This window comes from Harpia harpyja (genome assembly GCF_026419915.1).
Source record: "Harpia harpyja isolate bHarHar1 chromosome W unlocalized genomic scaffold, bHarHar1 primary haplotype SUPER_W_unloc_1, whole genome shotgun sequence".
Taxonomy (NCBI): Eukaryota; Metazoa; Chordata; class Aves; order Accipitriformes; family Accipitridae; genus Harpia; species Harpia harpyja.
The window spans coordinates 726,066-751,037 of NW_026293183.1; the positions used below are offsets into that span (position 1 = coordinate 726,066).

At 55.4% G+C, this 24,972-nt stretch overlaps 1 protein-coding gene across 1 annotated transcript; it reads left to right on the forward strand.

The window, feature by feature from the left end:
* Nucleotides 1-979: 979 nt before the first annotated feature.
* Nucleotides 980-24,972, forward strand: PPP1R37 (protein phosphatase 1 regulatory subunit 37). Its single transcript, XM_052779341.1, is given in 14 exon segments — nucleotides 980-1,703; nucleotides 9,815-9,912; nucleotides 10,855-10,900; nucleotides 13,980-14,080; nucleotides 16,791-16,910; nucleotides 18,390-18,540; nucleotides 19,343-19,498; nucleotides 20,933-21,045; nucleotides 21,360-21,501; nucleotides 21,976-22,142; nucleotides 22,724-23,548; nucleotides 23,550-23,646; nucleotides 24,088-24,176; nucleotides 24,267-24,972. Coding segments are annotated over 13 exon segments (2,307 nt in total). The 5' UTR covers nucleotides 980-1,495; the 3' UTR covers nucleotides 24,171-24,176; nucleotides 24,267-24,972.

Genomic DNA, 24,972 nt, shown 5'->3' on the forward strand with positions numbered 1-24,972 from the left:
CTGTCACCTTGGTTTTTTTCCCCACCCCTGTCGCCCCAGAGAAATTGTAATTATGGTCAGAAAAAAGGGGGTTTTGTTGGAAAAAGGGGATTTTTGTTTTATTAACGGGTCACTCGAGGAGGAAGGTGTAGGTGAGGATATCGGCATAACGCAGCAGCGTGGCCACCTGCACCCCCGGGGGGTCCATAGGGCATCCACCTGGAACACCACGGCTTCCACGTTGGTGGTGCTGAAAACAGCGTCCACCCGGACCCCTGCCCGGAGGTAAAATCAGGTGGGACTGCCCCGGATGGCCCCCAGCCCCCATAGGTAATGTTGCCAGAGGTTTGCCCGTACCCCCTGTGCTGTCATCTGCCCCCCCCAGAAGCGCCTGGAATCGGGGTGAAGTGGGGTTGAAACCTTGGCTGGAACCTTTGTGACCCTGTGGCAGGCGTAGGATCCCCACCGGCACCGGTACTGGCATGGCAGCTCCTGGGGGGGGGGGGGGTCACCTGAGACCCCCCACTGTGTTCTCCTTCCCCATAGGACCCACCTGTGTCCCATGTGTGTGTCCCTCCTCTGGGAGCTGCACCCCTGTGACACCCCCACCCCACAGCCCCCCTAAACCCCCCCCTTGCTCCTCCTGCCTCCCCCCAAACCCCAAGACCCCCCCTCCCATGAGGCTTCCTGGTCCCCAAACATCCCCCCCGCACCCCTCTGTGCCCCCCAGGGCCTCCAAAAGACACCCCCCCCCATAGTCCCCCCTCCCCGTGTGCCCCCCGCCAGCTCCCTGCCCCCCCCCCCCCATAGGGCCCTAGTGCCACTCGTGGGGCCCCCCCCAGCCTCCCCTGGACCCCCGAAGCTCCTCACGGAGCCCCGCCCCCCCCCACGTACGGGGCACCGGACGCTCGGGGCGGGAGACGCGCGGGGGGTGGGAGTGGTGTCGCTTCGCGCATGTGCGCCGCCACCGGAAGTGCGCCACAACTTGCGTGGGCTGCTTTGTTGCCGCCGCAGATTCGCGTTACTGGGACACGACACCTCGCACCTCCCCACACCCCCGGGTTTCGGGTCGTCCCCGCGCATCTTCCTTCCCTCTCCTACCTCCTCCTCTTCCTCTCTCTCCCCTCCCGCCCCCAGCGTGGCGAAAGTGCGGCGGCGAATTCAACGCTGCTCCCGCCGCCGGCCCCTCGCGATTCGCTTCCGCAGATTCGCTACCGCCGTCCGCGCTGCTCCCGGAGCCGGAACGGGCCTGAACCTAGCGGCGGGGCCTTATTCCCTCCCCGTTCCCCCCCACCCCTTCTTCTTCCACATCCATTTCCCTTTCCCGCTTCTCCTTCCTCCCTTCCCCACCGCCGTGGCGAAAGTGCGGCGGCGGAGGCGCAGGCCGCTGCGGTGCTGGCGGGCGGCTCCGGTCCGCGGTGGCTGTTCCCGTTCTCCCCCTCCCTCCCCGCCGCGTAGCGGCCCCTCAGCTCCGGGCGATGCCCCCGGGGCTGCGGTGAGGAGGGAGAACTCCGCCATGGAGGTCCCGGGACAGGGTAGTGGACTGGTGACCGTCCCCCCCGAACCCGGTAACGAAACCCCACCGCCCGTTGAGGTTTCCCCCTCTGGGGCGGCTCAGGGAAACGAAGACGGGCGGTTGCGGCCTGGTGCTAAGCGGGTAACGTTTCCCTCCGACGAGGATATCGTCTCTGGGGCAGTGGAGCCCAAGGACCCCTGGAGACATGGTAATGGGGGGGGGCGCTGGATACCGGGTTTGGCTCCTCAAGGTGGGGGGGGGGGGGGGGTCCAGGGTTGGAACTGGGCCAGTGCTGAAGAGACCAGAGCAGAGGTCCCTGCTGCGGGCCTGGGGGAGAGACACCACCACCACCACCCCCAGCTGAAGCTACCTAGGGTTGGGTGCACAAACGTGGCCTTTGGGAACCCCCAAAACCACCAGCTGGGCGGTTCACACCAAAACCGTGGGCCCGGTAAAGCCACGGAGGCGAATTGGTGCAGTAGCCCTCATCCTCGTGGCTGTTGAAGGCTTCGGCCCAGAGGGAAGCTCCCGGTTTTGTTGCCCTGAGCCGGTGCAGCAGGAACGGTGGTGATGGTTGGGTTCTGCCGGTGCGGTGGGAGAGCCCTGCTTGGTGCGCCCGGCTCTCCGGCAGGGGTCTGTGGCACCCACCACCATCAAGGAGGGCAATGGTCCTGCAGCAGCAGCATGGAGAAACCAGCAGCTCTTCCCCAAAGCGTTACCAAAGCTTCAGCTGCCCAAGGGAGGAGAAAGGAAACAAGCTGGAGCTCTGTCCCTCCAAGGTCCCGGAGGTTTCGGTAATGTTTCCGGATGCTGATGTCCACCCCAGCCCCTCCGGCAATGCGGGGAGCTCGGCATGGCAAGCGGAGGGCCATCGTGTTCCCAGGAAACGTCCCTGGATAAGAGGCACAGCCAGAACGCAGCCTCCAGCGAAACGCCAGTGCCTGTTCTCCTGGCGTTCCTGGATCTGCTGCCAGTGGGTGCCAAACCCATTGGGGGCTCCGCTCGCGGCCCCTCTGCCAGGCTGGGTGAGGGGGTTCGCAGCGGGATGCTTCCAGGGCTCCTGATAATTGTGTGACGTGGCTGGCTGCCAATTTCGGGACATTCTTTATACCGTACCGAAACACGGAAACTAGCTGGAGATACAGTAAAGGACGTTGCGCTGCGGTACAAGTATGGCTATCTCAAAAGCTCTTCACAGGCTGCTGCACCGCAAGCTGCATTTCTCTATCCCAAACTGAACCGCTGCAGCACCCGTCACCAAAAATCATCGGTAACCGGCAGCTGCACCTCCTTTTTGGGAACAAAACAGCCCTTTATTTTTACTGTGTCGCAAGCCAGAAATTGGTTTTTTTCTGAGTTTTTCCCAGTTGCACACCTCTTTGGGTGACGAGACCTGTTCCAGTTTCACCGCGCAGATGTCAGACGTGTCCTAAAAGGCACTAGATCTCGTTATGTAGCACCAATTAATTATGGTTTCGTTGCTTGGTGTTAGCTGGCTCATCCCAAGGTGATGACTGGTAGCTGGATGCTTCCGTGAAATATCTCCAGCAATGGAGAAAAACTGCTCGCTAACGTGTTCTTGTTGTTTATATGTCCTGCCAGCTGCATTAATATGAAATTTCTGCCGCTCTGATCCTGCTCCGGATGAAGACGTGACGTTTGCCCGGCAAAGCAAACCCGGGGCTCGTCCCCCAAGCCCTTCTCTGCTGCTCCAGAAAACCAAATGTAGTTCAGTGCTCTCAAATGAGCCGCCCTCCCCAGAGGGAGCCTGGGAGGGACAGATTCCTCAGTCAAGCTCGCCTTTCCTGAGGCTCTGGGTGCGCTGGCTCGGAGCTAGAGGCTTTCCCCGAAGGCGTTGTGCCCTTTGGGTGTTGGGGACCTTTTCTTTCAAACTATTTAACCTCAAACTTCAGCCCCCGAAGGCGCCCGGCGTGAAGGGCCTGAAAGCAAATTTTCCCTCTCTAATTAGAGGAATCCCGTACACTGCTGATCATTGCGGCTCTGTGGAAGCTAGCGTCATTCAGGGCAGAGCTGGTATCCAGGACCTGCCTTTCTCTTGACTTCAGGAACACATTGTCTGTGATGCCACTTTTATTCTTCCTCTCACGTGTGGATAATAACTGTTTTTATTTGGGGCTTTATTTATCTCTCGTTCATCATTCATTGGCTAAAATTACTCCGGCGGACATGCCTCTGCTCGTTTAACTTCCTTCTGGCTACTTGAATCTGAGGTCTCCTTCCCAGCCAGTACCAGCAGGGCTGGTTTTGCCAGGCAGCATGCAGCACGGGGCTCGACAACGACGCTCGTGTGTCAGTTTGGATCCTCCTCTCCGGTGCGCTTGCCACCCCGAAGTGCTCGAGGGCTTGAAAGAGGAAGGTAAAGAAGGTGTATTGTTTATTGCAAAGCTTTGCGCTACATGAGGCGAAGGAGGAGGTGTGTTTAGAGCATCGTTAGTGTCGTTTAACGGGCAGTGGGTCCGTCTGCTCCCGGTTTGTCACCCCATGAGGCAGACACTCGGTTATTTTTAAAACCGGCAATATCCCAATGTCAGCAGTTCCCTCGCCTCTCGCAGAAACACCCTGCTTGTACGCCAAGAGGCAGTCGGTAGCTTTATGCCATCACATTTCTCACTGAATCAAGTACCGTTGCTTTTTTATTTTTTTTTAATATTTCTCTTTTTTTACCTTTTTTTTTTTCCCTTTGGGACTGTTGCACCTTTAAAGCATCCTGATCCAGAAGAGCTACCTGAGCTCCTAGATAAACAGCCTCCCTACAGACCCGTGTCGGGTTCTGTTCGTCAGCCTTCCTTTCTGTGAAACCTTGCCGATTAGCATTAATTATTTCTGCCTTTAATTCTTTATTGCCAGGCTGCAGTACCGGCCTCTCCGCCACCTCGCCCGCATCCATGTCAGGTTAAATTACAACGCTTTCCGCTCTGACCTTCCTCTTTGCTCCTTCCCTTCGGCGGCTGGTGGGTCTCTGCTGGCCCCGTACCTCCACCGACGGAGACGCTGTGCCGGGTTGAACCCAGAAGACCTGAAAGCTCGTCCTGTTTTTTCCCAGCTTGTTTTCCAACAAACCCTGTCTTGATTTAAGCCCGTGCAGATCCAAGGGGTCGGCTAGGATGGGATAGGTGCCGGATATACCTGGAGAGGGCAGGTTTTAGGGCCAGATGCTGCTGCCATCTGTCTCCCTCGGCTTGCCAGGTTTCCCTGCCGCGCCAGTGCCCCACAGGCGCTTGGTTTGTGGGTGCCACGTTATTCGTTGGGAAATGAGCCAGAGCGCAAGACAAGGGGGAAAAAGTGCTCCTTTGTTTCCTTTCCCCCCTTCCTACGGCTTCACCAACCACTTTGTTAGAAAGCTCAGGACCCCCACGCTTGGGGAGAGGAGCCAGAGGCTTCCCCTGCTGTCGAGATGCATCTTCTGCTATCTCCGATGGAAAGCATGGGAGGGGAAAGACATCTTCATCTGATTCCCTGGGATACACCCGGGAAATCGCAGCAGCGTCGCGAAGGAGCGGGTGTGGAAACCTGGGTTAGAAAAAAAAAACAAAAAACAAACCTAGAGGCATCATGTGGGTGAAGTCCTGCTGTCCCGAGTGTTCAAGGTCTTGGTGTGTTCAGTTTGGACCGGCATCGGTGCTGAGCATCGTGGCAGCGAGGAATCCTGGGTTGCTGCAGGCATTGGGGTGTCTGCCAATACAGGAGAGACCCCGGGGAGAGCTGGCTCATGCCTCTGCCTGTGGCTGTCAGGTGGAGAAGCTCCGTTACCCACCCGGCTGGCAGGTGCCATTCCCCTGAAATGCGGGATCCGGTGCCCTTCGCTGGAGGAAGGGCAAATCCGGGTGTCAGGGTGACTGGCACTGCCTTCCTCTCCCTGCATTGGGTGCCACCAGACCGAGAGCAAAGGAGCCATTTGATTGTCAGCAAACTCCTCTGCTGGGTTTGGGTTTTTTTTATGCTTCCCTAGAGAAGAAAATAATTTTCTTGCAGCTGCTGTTCCCCTTGCGTGGGAAGACGGGACGTGAAGCCTTGCCTGGGAGAAGCGGCAGCAGGATGCTCCCGAGTGGAGGCAAAGAGTTAAGAGATCTCATTTAGTGACCTCGGGGATGAAGGCAAATAGTTTGATTTAGATCGAATTAAAGTCACTGCCTTTTCCTGGCCTGGTCGGATTTTGGGACATATTCCTTGAGCAGCTCCGGGACAGGGATGTCCCTGCTGCCTACATCGGCTTTTGCCTCCTTTTCCTTACGCTCTGCCTCCCGGGACACAGGCTCGAAGCGAGCACAGGGAGCAAAACTAAGCAAAGTGCAGCGTGAACCTGTGAAAAATCAGCTTTTCTCTTCCGTGGCGCAGAGGCTGAGAAGACAAGCTGGCTGTAGCCGGCGGCTAATGCCGCCTGTTAATAAATAATGACCTGTTTGCTTTGGTGTCGTGTCGTTCTGGGCTTGGACGTGGTACGGAGGAGTGGGTGAAGCAAAACCTGCCGTGGGCAGAGCGGTTAGGGGGCACTGAAATGTTGTCTTTCACAGGAAGAAGCGTTATTTGCATTTTAAACTTTATCCATGACCCTTTCTGGGTTTTTTTTCTGAATTTTCCAGGCTTTCTGCCGGTGCCTCATCGGCTGAGCGGCCGTGGTTTGTGTTTTCCAGTGCCCGTGCCGTCGCTAGAGCAGGTCCCGGTGAAGCCAGCAGCTGCTCTGCCAGGAGCTGTGGGCAAAAATTAGTAGAAAATTAGTGGATGAAGCACATCAAGTTACACAGGAGGTTGGGAAATACCCTTGTTATTGCTCTTTGGATCTTAATCTGCCGAGCAATAATAAAGAGATTAATCAATAAGGTAGTTAACTCTGATTGGGGATATTAGCGTAGGGTTTTAAAATGGCAGAGGGGGTTGGGATGTGAGCGGGGTCAAAGCTGGTCATCATTTGGGTAATAAATCTTAGTTCTCCATTAGGGAAACGCGTTGAAGTCTTGTGCAGCTGCTGCTGTTCTGGGGGGACCTGAAGCACCGTGAGATGAGTTCTGGTTTCCATCTCGTTTTGTCCTTTAATGGGATTATTTTGGGGGCAGACTTTAAGGAAGGAGAGATCTAAGACGTGGTTGGGGATGCTCCGAATGGAAACCTGCACCGTCTCCAGCCTGCTCTTTCTAAAACCAAATCTTTGAAGCTGCGGGTAATTCCACCCAAGCCAGGAGTCAGCTGCACTTTGCTCGCTCAAGTCACCCGCCCAACCACGAGTAAATGTGTATTTTATCAAACTTGTTTGCAGAACAGCTCTGCTTTGTTTTACGGATGGCGTCAGCAGCGTAAAGCCCTTCTGCCAGCTCTGGAGCTGCTGAAAAACACGTGCTACGGGATCAGCTTCAGCCCTCGTCTAACCGCCCTGCTCTGTCAAAAAAAAAAGGCTTTTCCCAGAAATTTCAAGGGTTTTTTGAAGGTGGATATTACAGACATGGCAAATATTTGCTGGTGAGCTGCAAGACGGAGCTCAAACAGGAAATATTAACATTGACTTGCAGGCTTCGTTACCACAAACAGGCGGGAGAGCGGCCCTTTGCGAAGGGGGAGAAGAGAAACAAGCAGGGATGGCACGCTCTAAAAACCAGCATGAAGATCCTTTTTAATTAAAACCCCTGATATCTAGCGAGGAAATTCTCTCAGAGGGTCTCGGTGCTGATCCTAAGGATGCATCGTTCGGGCAAAAGTAAGAACGTTTTTCGTGGATCTGAGTTTCAGAAGAGCGAGGTGGCCTTGGAACAAAGCCCGAGCCTCACAGGAAGAAGAACCACTGCTCGGTGTTGGTGTTTAACCTCCTTAAAAGCTTCGCAAGAGCAAAACCGAGATCAAATCCCAACTGCTCCTACCAGCAGCCCCACCAAGATGATCCGGAGCCGCTGCAGAAGGGTTATGGACCACCTGGGTGATCTCACACCAGAAATGCCGCAGGGATTGCCGGTTACACGGATGTACGAAGTGGGCGCCGGGCTTGCCGGCATTCTTGGTCTTGCCTGTACAGTTACGTGAGTGGTTGCGACTCCAGGGGGGTAAACTCTGGGTGTTTTCCAGCTCCCGGCAGATGTGGGAGCTCTGGGTGCTTCCCCGGGAGGTGGGAACGGACTCGGCACTGGTGGTGAAGCCCGGAGGAGACCTGGGAGTAGCAGGTGAAAGATTCCCGCAGGCTATCTGGATTGGCTCGTGAGCGTTTAACCGCATGGATGAAACCATCCCGGGATGTTCTTTGGGAATAGGGAGTTGCTCCGATCCTCGTGGACCACAGCGTCAGCGTGGCTCTCGGCAGAGGGGATGGCGAGCTTCTTGGCGCGCATCTCCGTGTGAAGAAGGATGTTGGAAGCAGCTCAAGAGGACCACAAGACCTGTTAACTTCTTCCCACCGGATTTCCACCGAGGCTTGGCAAGTGCCATGAGGTGGGAACAGAGATGTGCCAAGACGTGCGCAGAGGGAAGCGGAAGCAAATCTCCGTCCTCCAGCAATGAGGGTTGTTAAAATTTAGGACTTCCACCCAGGAGAGGGCAGACCAAAGCTGGGAACTAATAAAAACTAGATTAGCAAAGCATGCTTGAGTTCTGATTTGGGGACAAATCCTTCAGCCAGGACATTTTGGAGCCAGGTTTGCAGACACTTGGATTGCCCTGTGTCCTTGCGTTCCTGGGATGCTTGTCTGCATTAGGACAGTGGCGACTCTCCTTTACTCTCCTCGCTTTCCCAAAATCACGCTTGATTTTTTTTTTTTTTTTTTTGAGGAAAGCATTCCTGTGGCAGATGGGATCAGAAACGTCGCAGTGTGCCACTCATCCCCTCGCTAACCTGAATATTTCTCTTTTTTTAGACGTGGGGCTCACTCGCCCTCAGTGGATTTTCCTCCGCGGTGCCTTCTTCAGCTCCCGGGGAATCGGCAACCCGACACGTCCCCATGTCACTTTGGAGGAGCAAATGTTTTCTGTCTTTTGGGGCGTGAAAGCTGTTCTTAGGTCTCGCCTAGTTAAGCGCTCGCTTGGGGTGTATTTAAACCTTTGCTGCTTTGCTCGGCTGGGTGTTAGCTGTTCCCGCAAACCTCACCACGGTGGCCTGGGAAGTGTCGTAGAGCTAAAAACTGCCAAAAAGGTGGGTTTTGGGTGGTGCAGCTGAGCCGGGGCACGGTGTTACCTCAGCCACGTTTCGCTTGGACCCCATCCCACTGCAGAGATGCCTGATGGGTTTGTATTGAACAGGGAAAAGATTAAAATAGCCCTTTATTTGTTTGTTCGTTTTGCAGCTGGTAGAGCATTTAGGTTTTTATCGAGCTCTCTGGATGTCATAATTCTCGGGGATGGGAGCCAGGAGGGGGTTGCTTTGTGCTCTGCCAGATGAAGTTCCTGGGGAATCTGGTTTCACCAGATCATCTTCTGACTGGGGATGGCTTTAGTGTTTGTTCGGGCCGATCGCTGAACTGAAATCATGCCAAAAGTGGAGGTGGGCATCACCTCACGTGGCTAATGATTCCACGTCCGCCCGCGTCGCCTTCCCCGGCATCTGGAGCAGCAACATTACCCGTGATTCAGGGAAGGCAGAAGCGGTGAGTAAATGCCGCTTGGCCGCTTGGAGCCGAGCTTGGCAGCGGTGACAGCAGCAAAGCATCCCTCCCGCAGCTTCCAAATGAGGAGCCAAATTTCGAGGATGTATTTAGCAGAAGGTGACAACTCTGGGAGCTTTTAGCTGATGTCTCGTTGACTTGGGCTGATCCACCACCCCCCACCGAGTCCTTCGCGCACTGCTCTGGCTGTCTCCAAAAGCCAATTAGGGAAAATCTGGGGTTATACATGGGGGTGGATGCACCTTGTCCAGCTCTGTGCCCGCACGGCAATCACAAAGCGATCGAGCGAAAAAACAAAGTTGAGCGAAACTAAAAGCAATAGGAATGTATTTGATGGTGCTATTTATTAACCACCGCAGCAACCTGCTGGGGGGGGGTCGGGGTTTGTCATCCCGTGACTCTTTTTAAAAGCTTTTCTGCTCCCGAAAGAGTGGCTCTCATGCCAAAGCGCGGCTGGAGGAGGCCGGAGGTGCCGGCTGTGCTTCTCTGGCCCCTTTTTCTGCCCAAGAGAGGGCTTGCTCCCGTAGACACAGTCGAGCAAGCCCTGCTCAGGTTTTGCTTTGTTCCATTGCCTTTGATCATCCTTAATCCTTGTAATCTCCTTGCCAGGTTCTTCTGCCGGGTGTAAATCCTGGTGGATAGTGGCATCCAATGGGGGAACACAGATATGTCGGTTCCTGCAAATACAACTGTAACTTTTAATTCTTACCCTGTACCTTTTCAGCCCAGAACGTGACTGTTGATGAAATCATGACTGCCTACAAGCAAGCCTGCCAGAAGCTGAACTGCAAGCAAATACCCAAACTACTGAAACAGATACAGGTAGAGCTGATGCAGGTGTTGTCCCAGCACCAAATGATCAAATACAACCCTTTATTCCACAACTCGCCATATTTTTTACAGTTGCTGGCACATCAGGCAGGAACGAAGACTCCTGTTTTAATAGCACGAGCAGGTTTCTGGACAGATGAAACTTGCTGCTGAGTGCAAAAGCGAAGGAGTTTGCTAGCAAAATATTATGTGTAATTTAACGTGCTGCGAGACCCTGTTTTTCCTTGCTGAAGCTGCATCCGTCTCCTCGGGCTGCTGTGTAGGGGCTAGCTCCAGCCTTGCCAGAGGTGGGCTCTGACCTCCCTGCTGCCCCCCGCTTCCCATCCCACCTTCAAGCCAGGGGATGAGACTTGAACGGGCTTGTTTGCAAAGCGGTTTATACCTCGGATGTTGTTTTAAATGGAAATCTGCACATGCAGTCAGGGGAGGGAAGCCCACAGGGAGACCGCGACGAGGGCTGTGGTTTTCCCTGCTCACATGGGGTGAATAAAAGTCCCATTTAAATCCTCAGGCCTGAGAGCAGCACGCTGGAGCGTGATGTTTAAAGCTCTTCCCTTGACCTGGGAGGGAAGATTTTTGCTTTTTCACCTGCTTGTGCCTTCCCCGGGCAGCTCTGGTGCCTCCGTGTGCGGAGACAGACCCTCATCTTCATCAGCCACCCTTCCTTGTAGAGCTCCAAGACCTTGTCCTGGGGAGGGTCACCAGTTTTCCCCATGACTCGCACAGATCCAGCCTGCAAAGCGCCGTAGGTGGCAGCTTTGATTTTGAGTGAACATCGGGCTGAGAGTTCCCATAAACTCTCTTCATTTGGGGGAGGATTTGCCCAATTTGTCACGTTACCTCGTTATTCTAGCACGTTAATTCCCCTCCCCTTCCCCCCCTCGCTTTTCTCCTCCTCCTCCTGAGTATGAAATGCTGCTTTTTCTTTTGCAGGAATTTAAAGATCTGGCTCCCAGGATAGACTGCTTAGATCTGAAAGGTACGCCCCTTTTCCATCACCAGGGGATTTTATTTCTCTTCTGGACAATCCTGGTGTTTCACTCCACTAGTACGGCTCTTGCTGCAGTCGTGGTCCCACCTGGGGCTCTTGCAGGCTAGAGCAGGAGAGCGCCTTAATCCCAGCATGAGCAGAAAAGTAAGTACCGGAGGTGTTTCTGTATGAGGAGTATTAACGTTCTGGTCAAGGAGCACCAAAAAAGCAGCAGAATAGCTTCAGCAGCCCCTTGAGCAGCGGACTGTCCCTCACCACCTCCGAGCACCGTCCTCATACCCCCCTGCCTCCCAAAACGGCTCGTTTGGGGCATGAGTTAGGGCTGAGCCAAAGCAGGTTTGCCAGAATATTTTTCCGATGGATGTCTCAAAACTCCTTGCGTGATGGGAAAATTAGAAAGGCGTTCCAGTTAATTCTTCTTACTGCAAACATCTTCGCGAATGATGGCTTTTGTGGAGCATCTCCCGTAGCTCCAGAAAAGAGAGGAAGAAGGTCGCCTTCGCTTCCCTGCAAGGTCTCTGCTAGGCAAATATTTTACGGGGGGGGGGTTCTTCTCACAGCAGCTTGCTGCCTCTTGCCGCCTTCTGGTCTCCTTCCCTTCCTAAAGAGTCTCTTCTCCCCCTCTGCGCTGGGGGATGCCTTCCAAAACCAACCTGGGAGACCGGCAACAAGAGCAGCCGCGTAGCAGGGATGCTTCCGCAACGCAGCCAGGGAAAAGATGGAATGGTCAACGTTGGCCGGAGCGTCCTTCCTTCATGGAGCGATGGTGTTGGTGGTGTTCCTCTCAACCCTGGGTCATCCTGGCAGCATCTGCCTCTTGCTGAGGTCCTGCCTGGGCTGTCCCGGTTTCCCAACGAAACTCATCGGGTGCGTGAGTGGATGGAGTTTGCTCCAGCAAGATCCAGCTTGGCTCAGGGGACAGAAGCCATCTGCAGGGGCTGCAGCCTTAGGGTTTAATCCGTAGCACTTGGTGCCCATTGTCACTTATTCAGTGTTTGGGGGGGGGGAAATCTGAAGGCTGGGGAACCACGAGGAAATAACCTCACTGCACGGGGAGCCGGGGTGTCCGTGTCCTGAACTGATTCGCCTGGAAGAGGACAGACATGCTGCTGGAGGAGTAACAACGCAAGCTTGCCCAAACACCCTCCCAAAATAAATCTTTTACAGGCCCCATCACCATCATTTGGACTCAGCTTTGCCAAACAGGATTTTTTTCTTGACTTCTTACAAATCCTGCAGTCGTCAGCTGGCTGGGCAACCAGAGCCCGCGTCCCCCCTTCCCCTAGAAATGGGAGTTTCTCAGAAGACCCCAAGCGATGCAGAAGCCCGGCTGCCAGTTGCTTTATGCCGTTATATGTGAAATAACACCGGCACAGCCCAGGCTCAGCCATCGGCAAAGGGTTCATAGTCCCCCTCCACAGCACTTGCTTTGCTTGACCATTTCCCACCCGGCGTTCAGCCGCCTGTGCTGGATCCCCTGTCGCGATGGTTATTACGACAGAAACAAAGCTCTGGGTTTATTTTAAGCTGCTTTTTCACTTGAGCTGGTGTCGGACGTTGCCTCTTCCCGCTTTGAGACATCAGAGGGAGCTGATGAGGGATCGCAGCTCACCCTGGTCTTGTTGAGTGAATTCCCAGCTCCACAGGGTGAGATTGGCCCGTGGCTTGGCTCCAGCGTGGAACGGGCGATCTATTTGCAAAGCATGGGCTGGTTCCCTGTCGCTGTCGCCTTCGTTGACAAGGCTAATACCAGCTGGAGAGGTGCCGGTGGGTCACGGGCCGGTGGGGCTGCCGGAGACCCCAACGGGCGACCGTTTGCTGCTGCGTTTTGGGCTTTCAATGTTTTGGAGGGGATCAGTGGGGTTGCAGGCGATGGTGCACGAGACCTGGCTGCCATCGCCTTGTTCTTCATATGGGGAGGGGACGGGATCTATTGGCATTTAGAAGGAAAGGCAAAGCTTCCACCTCCATGTTTGCACGTCCTCCCCTCCCCAAATTCGGTTTGCCTGGCAAAATCACCCGCTGGCAATCGACACAGTGTCTAAAAGCAGCCAGCACTGATGCTTATTGGGGGAAAACTTCCCTCTTTTTCAACCAGAAGTAGCTTGTGCAGTGGTATGGGGGGAATCACAGCCCTGTAAGCCAGTGGGGATGAGCTATTGTGGCTCGTCTGTGGGCTGGCCAACACCTTGGGCCTTGGAGACTTGCTGCTGCACAGGGCTGGCAAGGATGATCTGAGGAAATAAGGAAAAAAATATGTAAATAAAAAGCCCAAAGTCTTGGGAAATGTTCTCGAAGCAGCTTGTGCTAGCACTTCCCTAAATTGAAACGTGAATAATTTAATTTGTCGGAGGCAGCAAAACAGTGTGTGTATTTATGATGCGTGTGCATTTATGATGCGTGTGCAGGGATTTAATTTCGACCCCGTGGTGCTTTTATATAGCAAAAAGAGCAATCAGCTGGCTGTTAGTTTGTCAGCGGAGAGGCTCGTAACGTAATTCCAGATGGACTGAAGCTGGTGAGGGGCTGGCTTGTTGGGAAGATGGCTCTTTGCCCAGCGAGGAGACAGAAATCCTGGGTTTCAGTGAGTTTTAGGCAGTGAAAGCATTGCTGCTGTGGCTGGTCTGTGTTGGGGGAGCAACCGCGCTGGTTTTTAGGTGGATTTCCAAAATCCTCTGAGCTCGCCGCGTGTAACTGAGCGAGAGACATCCTTTCCGAAGTCTCCCTGTGGATCCCTCTCCCAGCTTGTGGCACTGCTGGCGAGCCCCAGCGTGGCTTTTGGGGCTCCCTGCGATGACCGATCCCTGGCTGTTAATGAGAAATACTCATCCGAGGTGATGCTTTCTGCTGCTGGGCCAGGCGCACGTGAATAAATCAATGTGAATGCCCAATATTGGATTTGAATTGCCCTTCAGGCGGGTTGTTCGAAAGGTGGGCTGCCTCTGAACGGGGGAGAAAGTTGCCTTTCCACATGTTCTCCGTCCTGTGATTTGGGGCTCTCAAGCTCATGGCTGCATGTGTTTTGTGCTGAAGCACCCAAATTCATCTTATTCTGCTCTTTCCCCAGGGGAGAAGCTGGATTACAAAGCCTGCGAGGCGCTGGAAGAAATTTTCAAGCGGGTCCAGTTCAAAATTGTCAATTTGGAGCAAACGAGCTTGGATGAAGACGTAAGTGGCCGTGACCTCTCCCGGCTTCTCGTTCCTGTTTCGCAGCTAATGCAAACCTCATGGGTTTTGTTGTCAGTCCTTAACTCCTCCTGGGCACTGACTTATTTTTTTGGGGCTGTACTGTGTCGCCATACCCATTCCCTTTGTACCCACGCTCTTATTTAGGTCTGCTGGCACAGCATTTGCTGCTCCAAAAGGAAGAGGTTGACCGCTCGCTCTGAAGCCCGGGTGGCCACGAAGCTCTGAGGCATTTTTAAATACGTATTATAAAAGCTGTTTTGAAAGCTGAGGGAATTGCGGGCAGCTCTCAGATGGCTTTTTGGGGCTGAGGATGAAGTTCAGGCTCCCTTCTGCACATCCCGTCCCGACTTGCCTTCTTCCTCCCTCGCAATGCTTGGGGCCCTGAGTTCAGGTCCCAGTGGGTAAGCAGAGGAGGTTAAAAATTAAGGAAGTGGTTAAAAATTATTTTAGCCAGCTCCAATCCCAAGTTCCCCTTGCCCTGGAGCATCCCCTTTCAGTCCTCATGTCTTCAAGGGTCTTGTTTTTCCTGTGCCATCCATCCCTATCCCAAACCCGGCTTCAGACATATCTTGTCCCTCTTTGCTTGGAAGTTCTTGATGCTTTTTTCCCCCATTTTCTCTGCTTGAGCAGCACTTTGGGAAGGCTCAGCTGTCACGAGCTTCTCAGGGCCACTGCCCACATCCGATACGAAGTGGGGAAAAAAAAATGTGACTTGGATGGTGGCTCCTGATCTGACCCCATGACGGCACTGGCTCCAAGCCGTGGCAGTTCCTCGCTGACCCCATCCCATCCCAGGGCCGTGCCGATGCAACCAGCCGGGATCCCGCCTGGCTCAGGCACTAGGGGCACAATCCTGCTGGGCTGCCAGGGAGGGCCATGGCCCCAGGATGGGGCTGTTTCAGGGACGGATGAGTCCCCTGATGGCACCGCAACCTGGCAAGGGATGTGGGGCTGTAGAGCAGGGACGAGCTGGCTGAGCTCGTGACATCTTTGGCCATAAAATGATCCCGTGCTTCATTCGACTCATTATCTTGCAGGAGGAACAATTATACGTTAATAATTTAAACGTATCCCATGGCTTCAGAGCTGGACGGTGCAGGCAGAGAGATTGCAGACCTCGGCGCTTTACACTTTTCTCTTCCGGTTGCAGTAGAGCGAGACTGGTTGCAGTAGAGCAAGACCATCTGCCAGGCACGAGGTGTCTGACGTGTCTCCCTGTCTGCTGCCAGGGGGGAAAAACAGCTGCGGAGGGTTAATGCCGGCTCCCCGCAGCCCTGAGACCTCCCGCTCCCGTCCCTGTCCCTCCGATTCATTCAGCATCAACAGCCTTTTTCTCCCGGGTGCGTCACGCTGGGGACTTAGTCACCCAGATTCTTCTCCTCCTTGTTTCCAGCCGATGAGCATCCCCTTTCCAGCAGAAGGTCCTGTTGTTCCCCAAAGACCCGTTCTTTCTCTTGTTTGCCTTCATGCTGGTGTTTTCCAGTCCTCCAGGTCTCTCCACATTTATTTTCTTTCTGGAAGCCTTACAGCACTTTTGTGGCTCTTCTCTGCCTGCTCCAGCATATCTTTTAGCTAATTTTCTCCAAAGAGGCTCATTATGTAATTAAGCAAATTGTTCCGCTTCTGCCATAGGAGCTTTAGACGTTTCACAGGCACGAGTCCTGCTCTGCTAATCCCTTTCACTCCTAACCCTGCTATAAGTCTTGGGTTTTATACTATTTTTTTTCTTTTTTTTTTTTTTAATTAGCCCGATTGGATTATCGAGTGGTTTCTTGGCTGGGAAAGTGTCGCTGCTGCATGTGGAGCTGGATAACCCCGCAGGGAGCGGACCGGCACTGAGCCGATAGCCCAGCCTCAGCTCAGGTTCAATATCCAGGAAAAAAACCCAAACCAAACCGTTTTCCCATGTCCTCGGAAGTGTCATTCAAGTGCCTGCACGTCCCTGGTGCCGTAACCTGCTCCGGCCGAGTTCGCTTTCTCTCCTGGTTCCAGGAGGGGCAGGGGAGGGGTTGAATCCCTCTGCAAGATGCCCTGTCGGGCTTGCTCATGGAAATCTTTGCCCGCAGGCTTTACCTCGGGGAGGTGGCTCTGCCGGCACAGCCTACGGCAGGAACGGCTGCGCTGGAGCTGTCATCCCATCCCAGGCTTTGCTGGGTCCCTGTCTGCCCCAGTGACAGTTCCTGAGCACATGCCCGGTGGTAGGGACATAGGGAATATGGCAAGATGCCTTCTTTTTGGGGGGGGCGCGCAGAAAATCTGCAGAGAGTCCCTCGAAGAGGCTGGAGAGACCCAGGGAGGACCCGGCTGCGCCATGGCCAGGGGAGCACCCCGGGCTGCTGGGGGCTGGCATGGGGACATGCAAAGTGCCATGGTGCCAGCGGGCATGGGGATGGGCAGAATTGTCACCTGAGGTGCCAATTTGTTTGCACTTGAGGTTGAAGGAAGGGGTTTTGTTGCCTGGGCTGCCTTGGGCGGGGGTCGTGGACCTTGTCTGCAAGAATTTAAGGACTTAATACCAGAGCGGTGACACGACGTCCTGCGAGAGGCATCTGGAGGAGCCGGCTTGTGCCTGAGCCGCTTGTGTCCTAGCACAGCAAAACCTCTATTTTATTTTTTTTTGACTCTCAAACCCCGCTCAGCCTCTGCCTGCCTGCTTAATGCAGCTTTTCCATCTGCCTTTGTTTTGCAGGGCGCCTCGGCGTTATTTGATATGATTGAGTATTACGAGTCAGCGACACACCTCAACATCTCCTTTAATAAACACATCGGCACCCGAGGCTGGCAGGCAGCTGCCCACATGATGAGGAAGGTTTGTGCTCCTTCGTGAATATTTTCGGCACCCGCTTTTAACTCCCTGCGGCCGCATGGGTGGTCTCAGGCAAGTCTCTCGAAAGACTCCCGAGACCCGGAGGTGTGGTTTTGTGCTCGCCTGTCCAGAAAACCACCCAGTTCAGAAAAACCTGGTAAGCCCAGGCTCGGAGGCAAGGAAAAAAAAAAAAAAAATCACCCTTCCCACCTGTCTAATGCCTCGACGAGCACCCGGAGCATAGAAAATAGAAATGCAGATCCCAGCAAAAAAAAAGAGCAGGCTGTTATTAGTGGCATGCTCGCAAGGTCAGCCTCTCGAGCTGGGTATTCATTATCTTTACAGCAGGATGACTAGCACTGGGGTTTGGCTTTTGCAGGGCTAATTAACCTCATTGTTCGGCGCTTGAGTTTGCTCTGAAAACCGAGTGTAGAGGAGACAGCGTCTCGTGCTCCCCACTTGGGGCGCGGCGCAAAACCACCCTCGATCCGCAATTGCCTCTTGACCTGCTAATTTTAATTGCGGCACTGCCGATGTTTCACCCAACGCTGCCGGTGTGTTGCACAACTCAGGTTTGAAAGCTGGCGTCCTGGTAGCATTCCCTGCCCTGTGCAAGCGTCTTCGTGCTGGGGCTGATATCGGGAACTGGAGCTTGTGCAGTGCAGGCAATGCCCACGCCGTGTTTTGGAGAAGCCAGATGTCACGCCGTGGTGCTGGCCGACCCCGTAATGATGCTTTAAAACCAGCTGCATGTACATGGGTGTGGTGAAGGAGCTTGAGACGCCCTTGGGACATCGGGGCTCTTAGTTTCTGGGTAGGTGAGGGAGAATCTGGAGGTGTGAAAGGGCTTACGTTAGCACCCAAAATGGTAAATCAGCCCAAACAGAGGCCATTGGCATGCTGTGCATCTCGAGCAGGAATAGATGGCATGTGTGAAGCCAGGGAAGGATCTTAGGGCTCGGAGGCAAACCCCAGACAAGGGACACATGGCTCGATGCCTTCCCAGACCCCGGATCCAGAGAGCTCAGGGCAGCACATCCTCGGATGTGTAAGGCCAAGGGAAGCTTTTCTTTCAAGAATGTGATGCTGCTGTGGTCACCTGAAGCACATCCTCCCCAGTGCTGTAGCACGAGGGTGACGGCAGACTCAGTGCGGAGGCGATTCTCCAGGAGATAAGGTGTTTATCTGGAATTGTGTGGTTCGAGCGTGGAGCTTGGTGTGGGCTGTCCTGGCACACGGGGTTATCTGAGCTGTTCCTGCTGGCTCTTTGCCTCTTATCTGAAGCCCGTGGGGTGACCAAAACGATGTTTTGGATGGGCGTAAGTAATTCCAGGAGCTCTTACCTGAGCGTCGGTAGCCGGGATGGGTCTTGGCCTGTAAAATAGCCTGGCCTTAAACCCGACCTAGAAAAACAGCCAAAAAACCACAGCGGCTGAGACTGCACGGGGCTGAGCGCTGATCCCTCTCATGTCTTCCTCCCAGACAAACTGCCTGCAGTACCTGGATGCCCGAAACACGCCCTTGCTGGACCATTCGGCACCCTTCGTGGCGCGTGCCCTCCGCATCAGCAGCAGCCTGATCATCCTGCACCTGGAGAACGCCAGCCTTTCGGGACGCCCGCTCATGCTGCTGGGTGAGTCACCGGAGAACGGGCACCGAGCTCAGGCATCTGCAGCGCCCACCCGTATCCCAAAATGCAGCGAGATGCCAGCTGCACGGGACAGAGCAGCGCCGACACCGGGCTCGCCCTCCCAGCGATGCTCAGCGAGGTCTCCGGGCAGTCGCTGCCGGGGTGCCCTTGCCGACACGTGGCAGAGCCGATGTCTGTCCCAGGTGGGAGATCTGGTGTTTCTGTGCCAGCCCAGCCTGTGGGCAGTGGGTGTAAGACAGTTCTGGGTGGCCCCCATCATTAAGCTAATGAATTAGTGATAAATCATAGCCAGGCTGGAGCTAATAGCGGTGTTGTGATAACAGCAATGAGCTAAGGGTTTGGGCAGGGGAGCTTTTCTGGGGTTTAATTGTTTATTAGGTTGGCTTAGCTGGGAAAAGGCGATGAGGTGGCGAGGGCACGTGCCCTCTGTGAATTGATACCTGCTCCAGCCGCGGGCAGCCCCTTCGTGCTGGCACAAGCTGCTGCTGCTTCCCTCTGTGGGTGGGAGGGTGGGCGTAAAGGGGCTTGTGAGATCCTGCTGCTGGCCAAACGCCTCGGAAATCTGACCGGGGCTTTCAGCTGGTGTCCCGACGGCGACCGCGGCAGGTGCTGATGCAGCTGCGAGCACGTGCTGGGAGCCGCATGTTTTGTGGCAGAGCTTTGGGCTTGGATGGGCGTGAGCGCTTGTAACGGCGCAGCCAGGATGTTCCCAAGCCCGCACCTCTTCTCCGAACCATCCCGGCGCAGGATGCAGGTTGAGGTGCTGGTTTTCCATCTTTTTCAGCCACGGCTCTGAAGATGAACATGAACCTGCGGGAGCTGTACCTGGCCGATAACAAGCTGAACGGGCTGCAGGATTCGGCTCAGCTTGGCAACCTGCTGAAGTTCAACAGCTGCATACAGATACTTGACCTGCGGAACAACCACATCCTGGACTCAGGTGAGGGCCCCTTGCTGCTCCTTCGGGCAGAACCCCAATTCCCTGGAGTTTTGACCCAGGTTTAAGGCGGTGAGGAACTTGGTTGCGGGGCGCAGAGCTCAAGGGGCTGCCGGCGCTGCCCCCAAGCTGAGCCGAAGCAGTAGGAGCGCGCAGAGCAGCTTCAACATGTCAGAAGGATTTCGGCAAGGTAAACCTCTCGGGTTTTTTAAAGCTGAGATCCTTAGGGAAACTTTGTTTGCTTCCCAGGCCGGGCTGCGAGGTGCACAGCAGCTCCAGAGCATAGGGAGAGGTGGGGATGCCTCGTGCCTCAGTCACGTCTTTCAGCTCCCTCCATCTCTTGCTGCCATCTGGTTTTTCTCCTCCCCGCTCCCCGGAGCCAAACTGAATGGCCAAATCAACCCAGGAATTGCGAAATAATCCCAACCCAGACTTCAGTCCTGGCTGGTTCTGGTCGGTGACACTGATTACTTGGCTGAGTGCTGCGGTTTGGTGGAGGAGCCACGCTTGCTCTGCGCAAGCTGTGCCGGCTGCCTTTGGGTTGGGTATAAAGATAGCCAAGTGTGACCGAGTTGGATGTCACCAGCACTGTTGTGGCCACTCGTGCTCCCGGATGGGTCCCACCCTAAGGTGCAAATATTAATTTGCCGCCTTCCAGGTCAGCTGCCACATCCCTCGCATCTTTGGGCACTTAATAACGAGCGGCGCTGGGGCTGTACGTGTCGGAAGTCGCTTGCTGAGCATTGCTGTGGGTTTCCGCAGCATCTCACTGCCGTTGGGGTGCTGTGCATTTATCAAATAAATATGTTTGCAGCGATTTAAAACGGTGCCTGCCCTCAGCTCGGGCAGGATTGGGCCAGGAAGGTGTACAGAGCGGTGGAGGATCCGTCTCTGCAAACAGCTCTGTAATGCCATATCTGGCGAAGAAGGGGGGGACAGTGACCCAAAGGAAGGAGCGCCCACCCTGCTCACTACCCTCTGCCTGCGACCGGGTGCCATCCTGCATCCCCCTGCACCATGGGCAGGCCGAGGAGCAGGCAGGGGGTCACCCTGAGCTCCCGATGTCCCCACACCTCTGATTCCCTCCCCGGGGTTTTTGTACCCTGCTGCTCCAAAGGCATAGTGCTAATTCATTTTATACGCCGAGAGGTTTAATTGCCTGTTTGCGCACACGGGAGTGAGGCATTTCGTCTGCAGCTGAGGTCAAATCGAGCAGCTGGGGGAAGGGGTTTGGAGGGAGGACGGTGTTCGGAGACGCTGCTAGCGCCGGAGCTTGGCGTAATGATGCCATGGTTTTTCTCCATCGCTGTCCGTCCTGGCCAGGATTGGGCAGCGCCTGAGCAGAGGGATGGATTGGAGGAAGCAAGGAAAGCGCTGTTAGAGCCGGCAGGATCCATGCCAGCAGGGGAGGGCTGACCCCCCCGGCTGTTTTTCTAGGCTTGGCATACATCTGTGAAGGGCTGAAGGAGCAGCGGAAAGGGCTGGTCACTCTGGTTTTGTGGAACAACCAGCTGACTCACACCGGCATGGCCTATCTGGGGATGACGCTGGTGAGTAGATCTCGGCACCTTCCTGGGGGTGACAGCTTACCATCGGGCGTTCGGCTTTGCTCCTGGAGAGACGTCTCTCCCGTGACCGTCGGGCTTGGATCTGGGCAGCAGTGGGAGTGTACTGGCACAACGTGCCCCCGCTGCTGCATCGGAGGAGAACCTGTCCCTTGTCCCCCCCTCCTCTACTGCTGCTCGGGCGTCCCTGGGCTCAGCGGTGTGGTTAGAGGAACAGCCGTGAATTAAACCCACTCGGGTTTGAGACGGACCCGCTGTCCCGTCTGCCTCAAGCTGTTTTTTCCCTGGGGTATCTGCAGCCTCACACGCAGAGCCTGGAGACTTTGAACCTGGGCCACAATCCCATTGGGAATGAAGGCATCCGCAACCTGAAGAATGGGCTGATCGGGAACCGCTCTGTCCTTCGCCTGGGCTTGGCGTCCACCAAACTGACCTGCGAAGGTGAGCGGAGGCTGGCGCTCGCCAGCTGTGCTGATGGTGGCCCCAGTTTGGCTGGCGGCTCACCCACCAAAAGCTCTTTAGGCTCTGCAGAGCTTCCCTTGCTCTTAGAGCAGCGCGCGGGGTCCACTCTGGTCCTTGAGAAGGTGCCTTGGTCTGGCTCGGCTCAGCCCTGTGGCTGTGTGGGGTCTCGGGCAGGGGACATGGCATGGCTCTAACCAAAACGCCACAGTCAGCCTGTCCAGGGCCACCTCACTCCATGGGGTTCGATGCCTCTGGCATCTTCTACACCCCACGGAAACCTTTTTTCTGAGCACGCAGGGTGCCTGGGAGCTGGCACCCAACTCCCGCTGACATCCCCCATCCCTCCCAAAATACCAAGCTCCGCTAGACACAACCCCGAGGAGCACTGTCAGGGGATTGGCAGTGTCACGGCTTGTTCATCGCTGTTACCGGCGGCTCTCCTGTCCCTCGCAGGTGCTGTGGCAGTGGCGGAATTCATCGCGGAGAGCCCGCGGCTCCTTCGCCTGGACCTGCGAGAGAATGAGATCAAGACGGGTGGCCTCATGGCATTGTCGCTGGCTCTGAAGGTCAACCACTCACTGCTGCGCCTCGACTTGGACAGGGAGCCCAAGAAGGAGTCGGTAGGTAACGCACCCACTCACCTGCCCCCCCCTTTTGCCTTTTCAGGGGGTCACGTTGAGCCCCCCCCCAGCAGGAAAATGCCATCCTCGAGGGTGACGCCTCTGGGCTTCCGCTTGGCTCTGCCGTTTTCCTGGTTTTCAGCTGAAATTAATTCCTGCCCAGCCTGTGGCCACGTGGTTTTGTGCAAAGGTTGGCCTGTAGGATAAGGGCTGCTTCCTGGCTGGCAGCCCTGAGCTGGGGTGCTGAATGTACCCTGACATCGCGGCTCAGGTTGGGGGGGGGGAATTTCTGGAGGTCTCTGGACCAGCCAGCACCCATCGCTCAGGGTCCTGCTCCGTTGAGTGTTGAGCATCCCCCGGGATGGGAATCCCACGATCCTGGCAGCGATTGCTTCGAGAAGAAGCTCTTGGGGAACTCAATTCTCAGGCGATTTAATTGTTTCTTGGGGAAATATCAAGGGTGGAGTTAAAAACTACGGTGTTACAATGTGCCTGGCTGGAAAATAAACGTGGAGGCGATTGTTCTCAGACGGCTGATTTTCAAACGTTCCAAATGACCGATGGTTTCTCTTCCCTCGCAGGTCAAAAGTTTCATTGAAACCCAGAAGGCTCTCCTGGCCGAGATCCAGAATGGCTGCAAGCGCAACTTCATCCTGGCCAAAGAGAAGGAGGAGAAGGAACAGAAGCTGCAGCAGTCGGCCTCGATGCCGGAGATCACCGTGACAGAGCCTCTGGAGGAGGATCCGGCAGAGGACGGCCGAGACGGCAGTGCTACCTCTGCTCCGGAAGAGGGGGAAGAAGCTGGGGAGACCCTGACGGCCTCAGAGAATGGGGACACGGAGCCAGCGGAGGACGGCGATGACGGAGACATGACGGATTCCAATTCGGACACGGATGAGGAGGCGGATGCTGGGTTAGAGACGATGGACTTGAGCGAAATGCTGCCGAAAAGCCCCGACTCCACTGACAGTGCTACCGCACCCCAGCTGTGGCTGTCCCCGGAGAAGCCAAAGGATCAGCCGCCCCCCCTGCACATTGCCGAGGAATCGCAGCATGATGCTGGCGTGGGGAGTCCTGCCATCTCTCCAGCCTCCACACCCTCCCAGGGAAACGAGAGAAGGATTTCGGTTTCCAGTCCCGGGCGAGGCCATAAAATCTTCGTGGTGACGCGAGTGGAGAGCCTGCCGGAGCGAGCTGCCGATGCTGCGTGCCCACGGGAGGACACCACTGCTGTTGCGAAATCCGTTGAGTCCCAGAACCTGGCTCCGGCCACAAAACCTGAACTCCTGGCGCCCTGGGCAAACGGAACAGTTCCTGAACCCGCTGCTGGCTTGGCAGCGCTGAGCATCGGTTCCGACCCTGAGCAGGGCGACCCTGCGGTCTGCGAGAGCTTGGCCCGCGACACTCCCCCTCCCCAACGGGCTGAAGACGGATTTTGTGCGAGCGCTGCCAGAGGCATCCTCAGATGGCGATGGCAAAATGGGGAGCTGCGCTGCCGAGCACGGTAAGAGCAACAAAACCAAACCCCCCCCAATCCCCAGAGCCTCCCTCCGGCCGCTCTCTCCTGAAATCGAGCGTGGCAGAGCCTGGGATATGAGTGTGGAGCCGTTCCCCGTGCCGGCGTCTTCCTGGGACTTTAAATCCCCTTCTTCTTTCCCAATGGGATGCTGGATGGGATGCCGGCGGGTGCGGTAATTTGTGGTTGGGGGGGGCTTTTCCTGAGGAAGTTTTAACCCGAAGAGAATCTCGCTGAGCTTCGTTCTTTGAAGCACTCCTTAACTTCACCTCGTTCAGGAGCCTAATTAACGAGCCCTGCGGGAAGCTCATTGAGCCTCTTCGTTAGTGGTCAGGCTAACCGCTAACGCAGTTTTTGGGGAGGGGTGGGGGGGGATGGGAAACCGGGAAGGCGAGCAGGGGAAGGAAATGGTGAGCCGTTTGCTTGCAGAGCTGAGCTGCTCCAAGAACGAGCAGGAGCTGGAGGAACTGCTCCTCGAGGCCAGCCAGGATGCGGGGCAGGAGCCCCTGTGACCCCAGGTGAGCGGGGACAGGGGTTGGGGACAGCCCCAGGAGCGTCCCGGAGGTCCGGGGACCCCATTGTCGCTCTCTCTCTCCTCTCTCTTGCAGGTTCTCGGGGACACTCGGTGTCGAGGGGAGGCTCTGGCGTAGCTTCATTCTCTTCCCACTCCACACAATGATTTAAGAAACCAACCTCGGACTTCAGGACAAAGGGTTATATTCAAATTTTTTTTTCCCCAAAACAGTTGTTTCCTGCTCCCAGACTCTCTTCCCCAGGGATCCGGTTCGCTTCCCCTGAGCAGAGGGACCCTGCTGTGTCCCCAGGGTGATGGAGGGAAGGAGAGCAGAGAAAAATGACCCAGACGGGGATGTCGCTGTTCCCAGCCATCCCTGCCCTCGCTGGACACTACCTGATGCCTTCGCCTTTTCTTTTTCTATCTTTCTCCGAGGAGGAGATCCCGTGCAGGGGTGAAGGTGGCACAACATCAGTCCCACTGAGAAATTCAAACCACACACTACAGGGACTGAGACGCCGGCAGCACGTGCCGGGAGGAGGATGGAGGGCTGTGCCATTGGGCTGCTGTTGCCCACGGGAGAACGTCTCTCACTAAAGATACCCAGGACAGGCTGCATCCGCAGCCGCAATGGTTATTTATTTTTAAGTTCCTTTGTTTGTTTGTTCTCGGTATATATTTATCATCAGCTGCAAAATTACTGGGTGGGAATTTAGAGGATGGTGTTAGAATTAATTAATTCCTTCTGGGCTAACCTGCAACTGAACTCCTGCTCTGGGGCTGCCAGAAAAAAAAAATAA